The sequence below is a fragment of the Cyrtonyx montezumae genome, unplaced genomic scaffold, assembly GCF_038088225.1.
Source record: "Cyrtonyx montezumae isolate F1298 unplaced genomic scaffold, pur_monq_1.0 scaffold_0, whole genome shotgun sequence".
Taxonomy (NCBI): domain Eukaryota; kingdom Metazoa; phylum Chordata; class Aves; order Galliformes; family Odontophoridae; genus Cyrtonyx; species Cyrtonyx montezumae.
Window position 1 is genome coordinate 40,827,358 of NW_027071824.1, and position 9,473 is coordinate 40,836,830.

The window sequence follows — 9,473 nt, forward strand, 5'->3', positions numbered from 1 at the left end:
ACTGGATTGGCCATGGAGTTGTATCCTTAACTTCCCAGTGGGTAGTGTGGTTAACTGTGCTGTAGTTGCTTGCCAGCCACTTAGGGGCAATAGGAGTTGAAACCCAAGGCCAAGTTTCAAGTCCCATGGGTCCTCCACAGACCCAGCAGTTAGTCAGGTTATAAACATTTGCTACTCGCTCAGCCAGCTGGAGAAAGGAGTTTTTTATACCACCCCCCCCCATCCCCAAAGTTTTGGAGATAGGAGCTAATTGTTATAGGAGCTACAACACATACTACACCCCAAAATAATAAAAATGACATTTTGTCCAAACGTTGCAATGGTAATGACCAAAACATCAATAATTAAATTCAGTTATTGTTCTTTCTATGTTCAGTCAAGGTCCCTCGGAGGTCTTCTGAAAAATAAAACAAGACATCGGCTTGCCCTACAGGGCCTTGTTAACATGGTTAAAATGAGGGAATAATCCAGCGAGTGTTAATTTTATATTCCTTCTCCCAGGCATCTTTAGCTTTCCAAGCATATTTGTTAAGAGGTTCTGTCAGGGTTAGGGGAACTGTCCCCACATTAGGCAAATCAACTAACACAGGCTGGCCAGGAAGATAAGAGGTTTCCCCTAGCTTATCTGCATCCGGATCAAGAGTAATAGGCAGGAGTGGTGGGGCCTTGGGACAGAAGGCGTTAAACCGAGGGCAGCCGTTAACCCCCCAACGATCATTAACCCTCCTGACTGCATCAGAAGTGCGGGCAGTCCAATTTGATTTTTCCGGTTTCAGAAATTTCTTAAGAAGTCCATTGGATCGTTCCACAATGCCATTAGCTTGGGGGTAATAGGGAGTGTGAAAGATCCAACAAATGCCTTCCTCTCTGGCCCATTCCTGCACGACCCCTGCAGTGAAATGGGAGCCGTTGTCTGACTGAATGGAACTGGGTTTTGGCAGAATGCTAAACCATTTCTTTAAAGCCTTTACAGTATTCTCCCCTGTTGCTCGAGGGAAGGATTCAGCTTGTAATAGTCCAGAGACTATCTCCACCCCTACTAATATATACTGTTTGTTTTCAGATTTTCGGAAGGGGCCAATGTAATCAATTTGCCATGCCTCCCACATATGTTTTCCTTCCCTTAAATGAAGAGGGGTATCTTGCAAGGGGTGTCTGTCCAAACGAGTACGGCATAGTTCACAGGCAGAAATGCAAGTGCGGCAGTGTTCCCTGGTAACAGGCCAGCCACGAGCTTGAGCTTCACGGTACAGATCAAGAGCCCCACTATGCCCTCTTTTTACATGTAACCATTCAATAAGTCTCTCCCAATTATCATTTCCTGGTTCTTCCTGTCGTAATGGAGCAATCCTGGCTAGTTCATCTGCTTTATTGTTCCACTGACTTGCAGGGTCCTCATCTTTTTGGTGGGATGCCACCCATGCAACTGAAAATTGTCCTGTTTTGGCAATAGCAAGAATCTCCTGCCACTTGTCTTTCTGCCAGACTGGGACATGATTAACTTCCCAACCATTTTGCTCCCAGAAAGGAAGCCATTCTGTACAACCTTTGAAGACAGCATATGAATCAGTGTAAATATGCACACGAACAGTGGACTGTGATTCATGCTGGAATACACTCCATACTGCTACCAATTCCCCAACCTGAGCACTACCTTCCCCTTCAGTGATAATAGTGAAATTAGTTCCTATCTGTAAGGCTACAGCACGATATTTCCATACTTTTCCCTCACGTTTGGCAGAGGCATCTGTAAACCAAACATTCTGCACCTCATCTGAGTATGGGGGGGCGGTCTGGATAACAGAGGGAAGATCAGTATCAGTGCTCGAGAGAATATCATCCTGGATAGCAAGTGTTTTTGGAGCTCCTTCTTCCAGGGGAATCTGTTCAAGCTCTTGTGCCAGTGCATGGTGAGCCAAAGTCGGAGAATGTTTATACCCCTGAGGGAGGCGGGTAAAAGTATACTGCTGCCCCTCCCATGTAAAAGCAAAACGGAGCTGGTCATCGGGATGCAGGGGGACCATAAAAAACATGTCCTTAACATCAATAGTGGCCATGATAGGATGAGCTTGCTCTTGGATGGCTGCTATCAACTCAGAAATGTTAGGTACAGCTGCAGTTAGCGGTCCTGTGTTAGCATTTAGCTTGCGGTAATCAACAGTCAGCCTCCATTTACCATTTGGTTTTCTAACGGGCCACACTGGAGAGTTAAATGGGGAGTGAGTAGATATCACAACTCCCTGCTCCTTTAATTCTGCCAGCACTGGGCTAATACCACTCCGTGCCCCTAGGGGTAAAGGATAAGGTTTCACAGAGGTTAAATGGGAGGGGGGGAGCCGAGGCGCCACTTGAAACAGGCGAATGTTTAGAGTGGGGGTGCCAAACACCCAACTCCCTCCCTGGTCATCTGTCCAGCTTCTACCCTTCAAAATATCTAATCCTAACAAATTAAGGGGATATTTCCCCACAACCATGGAGATTTCTTGCGCTACTTCCTCTCCAGGCAAACGCAATCTCACTGTTGCCATGGCCTGAGAGTGTACACCCCCCAAGGCATCTGCTACAAATACTTTTTTACAAGAAAGTGTCACACCAGCACGGTCAGCATCCTCTGTTTTAATAGCAGAGATCTGTGCTCCTGTATCTACCAGAAATGTCAGTGGAACCAGTTTAGGTTCAACAATGCATGTAATTAACAGATCGTTTCCTTTAGTTGTGAGCTTTCTAATGTGCATCCACCCTTCACCCCCCCGCTCACTTGAGAGGGGCGAAGGCATTAGTTTCCCTGTTCTCCTGATGCCTGTGCAGATTCCAAAGGAGGGGCACTTGGAAGTGAAATGTCACTTCTCCCAGGTTTTTGTTTTGGCCATCCATTAACTAGCTTTTCTAACCTGTCTGTAGATAATCCGTCCATTAATTCTCGTGGGATACCCTCCTGACAGCCCAGTGCCCAAAGACTATTACGTTTGTGATCTATATTTCGCCCACTAGGTTTCACGGAAGATGAGACCCTATTAGGTCCGTTGTGCTCCAGATAGGATAGAGGAGGTGTCAAACTGGCCACTGTGCGCCTCATTCCCCTTATCTCAGCTTTACTGGAGGAAGAAGTCACTGGTCCATATTTTCTCCCATAGTTAATTAATTCTTGGGCAACCTCCCCCCACGTCCATACTTTATATCCTGACTGCTGATGGGTAGAGGCTGCAGCACCTTCTAACGCTGCCTGAATTCTTTCTCCCTGAGGCATAGCCTGTATTTTTCCTTGTAGTTGTATACCTATAGGTTTTAATGATTCAGGAAGCCCCCTAATTAAAGGAGTCATCCTCTCAGGATCAACAGGCATCATCATAGGGGATTCATGGTGTGGCTGCAGCTTTCTATCATACATCATCTGCAGACAAGCAGCCTTTTGAACACTTTCTACTAACTGATCAACTGTCCCAGTAATGGCAAGGGGGTCTCCCCTTTCTAGAGGGTTAAGACCACCTGCCCAATAGGCAGCTCTCTGTGTGAGGGACCAGGGAGCACGATTGTTACCAGTAGTTAAAAATACTCCTGGTCCCCAATAACCTTCAGCCTCTTTTTCGGTTAGAAGTATCTGGTCTCCACCCGTGAGGCTGACCCTCCACACGTACTCTGTTTCTGATTCTTTAGGAGAGCGGCCAAAATCTCTTTTCAATTTTGCTAGCTCAGTAGCAGAAAAAGGGGTTTCTTTAATGTTCATTTGAGGATCTAAATCCTCGCCATTATCGTATGAATACTCAGTTTTTATTAAAGGACGCAACTGAGCTGGGGGAGCTTCTAATTTGTCAATATTTGCCTTTAAACTTTGCAATTCCTCCCTTGGATAAATTTTCTCTTGAGGTGCAATAGTATCACTAGCATCCTTACCCGTTAACACTTCCCTTAAAGCTATATGCAACAGATCAGAATTATGTTTTTCCCTTTCTAACTGCTTCTCTAGGTTTGCGATTTGATTTTGCAGAGATTTTATCAGCTCCTGACTTACTTTAACCGATTCCTGCAGTGCTTGTAAAGCTTCGCTCTCTGCTTTAAGCTGCTGGTCGCGGAATTCTATGGCTGCAACCAGAGCTGAACCCAATACTGCACAAATAAATGCCTTTCCTTTTCCAGCTCGGGTACGAGCGTTCTTTTGCAGAACATTAATACGGTCTGAAACACTCTGCAAGTTATGCCAGTTCTGCCGTGCCCAGTCTACCCCTGTAAACGAGGGTCTGGCACCGTGCCTTTCTAAGAGGTCAAATAATACATCTTCACCTTTCATTGTGATTACACTGTCGCTCATTTCTCAGTACCCAGAAAACTTGTACACTGAGGGAGAGGAGGTACCAAAAGCTCGATTAACACCTATTAATACTGTTCTAATTGCTTCTCTAAGAGGTGCGCACAAAAATGTTCAGATTTCTAAAAACAACAAATGCAGAGATATCTTCCTGAGAAGGCACATACGTGCGTACCCAGGAGGTATACACATAAAAGTTTCTAGGAGCTATCTTCCTGGAGAGACGCCGCAGCCCCAGGAGGTACACACACAAAAAAAAAAAACGAACATTCAGACTATGTCTGGAAGGACAACACTCTCACTGTCGGGTATCCTGCCGACTACGCCATTAAAAATGTCACGCTCCAATATAAAGGAGGGAGACGAGGTTCTTTGTATGTATATGTATACCCGAGGGCGAGATAAAGACACAACGGGTCAAATGTTAGCCCAACCAGTTTATTACAAATACTAGTTGCTTAGGGATATGGGGAAGGGAAGGTGTGCGATAGAAAAGAGATGAAAAGCAAGGAGACTTGGCAGAAAGCAAGAGATATAATCACCACCGTGGATCCAGCGAGGTTCGTAGTAGGTCCGTTGATCTCAGGAACCTGTCCGGTCACCGCGGGGGATGGGAGATGGCAGCAAGCAGGCCTCAGGGTCCGTCCTAAGTCTCTTCGGGAGTTCTCCTCAAAGATTTCTTCTTTGGGAGTTCTTCTCCAAAATCCTTAGTTCAGTGAAGGCCTTTTATCCCCATTTCTCAGGAGTTTATTTGTGTGTGACATGTCTGGCCCAACAGATAAGCCAGCAGCGGATGTTGCCTTCATTGCCATGCAGGAGCATTGTCTTTGTGGTGGTAAGCTTCTCCAAGCTGTACTCCCACGGGAAAGACTATTTGCACCTATTTCTGCTTATCTTTACAACCGTAAGCAGAGACAATGGCACCATAACACCCATCCAGATAACCGGCAGTTATCAGTCAGAGTCTTGTCACCAGAAAAGGCCTTACGAAGCAAACTTTGAGACAAAAGAAAGGAAAACAGTTTCTGTCTTTTACAACATCATATGCTCAAATGATATCCAGAGAAATAGATTTACAAAACAGGAACAAAATAAATATCATTGGATCCTATGTAAGTTCTATGCATGAATACAAACTCCAATGACTTTCTACGCAGATAAAATCCTCATATCTGTGACTAATTTAATGCAACCATATAGAAATTGTCAGCGTGCAAAGATTTTTTCTATTCACAATAACAATATTGTGAATATTGCTGAAGATAATATTCTCTTTGAATATGCTATGCATTGAAACAACAAAAATTTCAATTACTACTTAATGAATATTTTGTTAATTTAGATATCTAATTTTCCATTAATATTATTTCTTGGTTATTCTATTTATGCCATTTGAAATGTATTTAATTAATGATCTAAGAATGCATACTCCAAAAGACAGAGTTTAAAGCCAATAACTGAAAGGCTAGATACCATGAGAAACTGTAGCCATACTCCATTAACCCAGTAGTTACTGATTTGGAATGTCCTGGTATCATCTACATATATTTTGTTACTGAACAGTAATTTACCACAAGCAATTTCACCTACAAATTGGAAAGCAATAATGTTTTGGAGGAACTGTGAGGGGAGGTAGAAATTCAGAAAGTTTCCAATTTTGTATTGAAATATTTTATATTGAAATATGAATATATTTATGCTGGTTTCACAGTCAACATTCAAACCCAGCCATGGTTCAAAATCATCTGGGCTAAAGCCTTAAAATTCAATTTCCCTTCCATTCTCGGAAGCAAAATCAGGGCTTGATGTGACCATTCACACCACTGTGGTAGAAATCATCCCTAAAGTGCACACTGCACAATGATGACTTTTTAATGTTTAGTAACGTAACGATAAATCAAGTTTAAGATGATTGTATGAGTAGCAATAATTGTAAATAGAAGAACACTCAAGAAATAGTGCGATATACTGTAAAAGTGACTGTTTCCAGAAGAAAAAATAAAGATTTTTTTAAGGATCTAACAAAATTAAATAATAAATATATTATGTAATATATATGCAGGAGGAACAAAAAATGATCAACGAGGATAATACAATCTGACACAGATGCAGCAAAACAGCTGAAAAATAGCAAGATGTTTCTGAAGGATTCAGGGCACAGGTGCATTGCATCTTGAAGTGAACAAACTGACTTGCAACATCATATGCCTTGAACAATATACTGTAAGTTAAAGAACATATGAAAGATGTAGTCAAACAAATGGAAAAAGGCTTTTTCTCTAGACTAAGAAATGTCAAAAGTGGCTTGGCATCCAGTGAAGCAAGGCAAAACTTAAGCAGTGTAAGCAAAAGTACTATACTACTACCACAAATGAAAACTACAGATATAGCAAAAAATAATAATTTGTAATATCATAGACAAGTACTGAAAAATACTATTGGATGAGGAAGTCATTCTTCAATTCATATATGAATAGATAGAAAAAAGAATATAGAAATTGTAATTTGGGCTAACATCTGCAGTCAAATAATATTGCTATTGTTGCTGCTAGTCTGTGACTACTAATTTATTTACACTAGTGTCAATTAGAATAGCTAGCTGTTTCTGACAGTAGTACGTGTTCTAGGAGGATTTTCAGTCAGACCTTTCACTTTCTGGCATAGTGAATACAAAGACTGCATTTCTGTCATTGAGAAGCAAGGAAATGAATCTCAACTGAAAAAAGTTAAAACTGTGATACAATATTTATAAACCCTTCACAGAGAGCACTGAACAAAAGGTAAAGACAATTCAGCATAGGTACAGGCCTACAGGCACTAATTGATGAGGAGGTCATCTGAGCACTTGCTAGCCCTGAAGTGGTCAGGCAGTTGGACTTGTTGATCATTGTAGGTCCTTTCCAATTGAACTATTCTGAATTCTAAATTCTAAATATGCAACCTCACAGGGTCTTCTACAAAGGTAAAGAAAGAAAAGAAGTACAGTGATATGTCAAATGCTTAAGTATTGTTCTTAAGGAAAAAAGAACATTAGGTATTTATCATCACTGAGATTACTGAGAGCCACATACCAGAATTCTAAGGCACGCTAAAATTATTACCAAAATGACATAGATGTGTTTTATAGAAGTCACTGATGTGCATAGCTGAATTTTAAGCTAAGACAACCTTGGAGAATGAAAATATGTAAACTTAACTTGATCCTCAAGACATTCAGCAGCATCAGCAAAACTAGTTACATTTTAAAAGCACAGCTGGAAAGAATCCAAATTATATAGTGATGGAAACTTATGGCTGCCTAGTCTCTGTTTAAATGGTCAGACAATAGTAGAGATGTTTCACAGGTCTTGCAAGAATGCTGGAATTACAAAGATGAGATAAGAATATGCAGTGCCAGATAGAAAAAGATTCAAACCCCAGATCACTTTGAAGAAAATTATCTGAAGATTATTAGTGGATATGTTCTGAAGTAGAAGCCTGTAAACAGCATATACAGAAGTGATAAACTGTCCAAAATTTATAACTGAGATCTTCAAGTAGTTGAATAACTGTTATACATGTGCAAACATAGTCTAGCAACAGAAACTGTGAAAATTTACAGCATAATTTTACCAGCTGTTCAGGAAAGTAGAAATGGACCGAAACTCAGTGCACCAAAACTAAGGATTATAATTGCACTACAGAACACTGCTCACCCTTGTGAATGCTATCCAAGATATAAAACACTGCTGCAGCACACATTATAGCAAAAACAATGAAATATTTCAGTAAACACAAATATTGTCTGATTTCAGATGCTAAAATCTGTGTCAAGAGACCGTTTTATAATCTCTGTTTTGTCACACAGCAAGTCACTAGAGTCCACAGATAAATTTGGTACATGAAGGCAAAATAATTTTGCCCAGCTTCAACCAGATTATTCCAGTTTTGATTCTTTTTCAATCAAAATTGAGTGAGAACTGATTTATCTTTGCCAAATGTTTTGTTACCAATTATTGCTTATCACTATCTAGTTAAGGTACTTTCATTGGGTCTTCTAAAATGACCAAGCTGTATATATATTCTTCCCTATGAATACATCTTCCTCTACTGACAGTGATAATAAAAAAAGAGAAAAAAAGACATTTGAAAGTTGAAGCCTATTCTGGCAGACAAACTAAGACTAGCTAACTCCTGTCAAACCAGTCAGAAGCCAGAGAATTTTCTGGGCGTACACCAAATACCTGCCACTAGACTATATAAATCCCAGTGTTAGAGTCAGTCTCCAAAAAGGGAGCTTGCCTTTTCTTCTGAAAGTTGATGGTACTTTGACTGATTTGAAACTGTGTAGTTTGTTGCAAGGCTTTCTGATGATGTGGTACCCTTTGTGACAATATAGTAGCCATGCAGCCTGTGACATGGCACTGGAGTGTAATAATGCTATGAGGGTAAGTATAAAGTTGGGTGGAGAACAGACCTTCATTAAGATGCACTTGTGACTGCTGAACTACTATACTACTGATCTGTAGGAATCTGGGCCTCCAGGCTTGCACAGATTCACATTATTTTAATCCCAGATGGAACATACAAATTTGATTAAAATAGTGGCCTCAGGAGTATGTTCAGCCTCTTACCTGTCTTGTGTCAAGTAAGGACACAAGACCATGATAGTGACTGGTAATGAGCAGCACACTTGGAGTGTGATATTTGATAATAGCAAAGCCCATGATGTATGCTCAGAACAATCAAGGTACAATGAGATCAAGTTTTCTGTTAACACCTTCCAAAACCGCCAACTGTTCTCTGAGACTCAGTAATATAAGCATATACATAACAACTGAGTGTCCTGTAAGAGGGTGTCCAGCTGGTCTTGCACTGAGCATCACTCGTCAATTCCAGAGGGACAGATTTCTTCTGCTCCACTTCTAGCTCTTCCTGGCACTTTCTAATCATACTGTGTTACAACGTACAGCTTCTCAACATAAGCACAGATGGGATTTTCCTTCATATGGTGACAGACCTAAAAAGAAGCAGATTTGTTTGGTGTCTTAAAGCAAAGTAACCAGAAACAGGCCTGAATTCGATTTGAAAAAAGGCAATACACACACAGCATGTGAATCTCTCTGTAGAGAGGCAATGCTGTTGTCTGAATTATTTTCCCTGGTTTAGCTTCTAAAAGATCTAAGGAAAC

General features: G+C 41.0%; 1 protein-coding gene across 1 annotated transcript; it reads right to left on the bottom strand.

Annotated features, from left to right (window-relative positions):
- Positions 1-2,776: 2,776 nt before the first annotated feature.
- LOC136048321 (uncharacterized) lies at positions 2,777-4,306 on the bottom strand. Its single transcript, XM_065735943.1, has one exon. It carries the CDS (start codon positions 4,304-4,306, stop codon positions 2,777-2,779), a length of 1,530 nt encoding a protein of 509 aa, XP_065592015.1.
- Between the last annotated feature and the right edge of the window lie 5,167 nt (positions 4,307-9,473).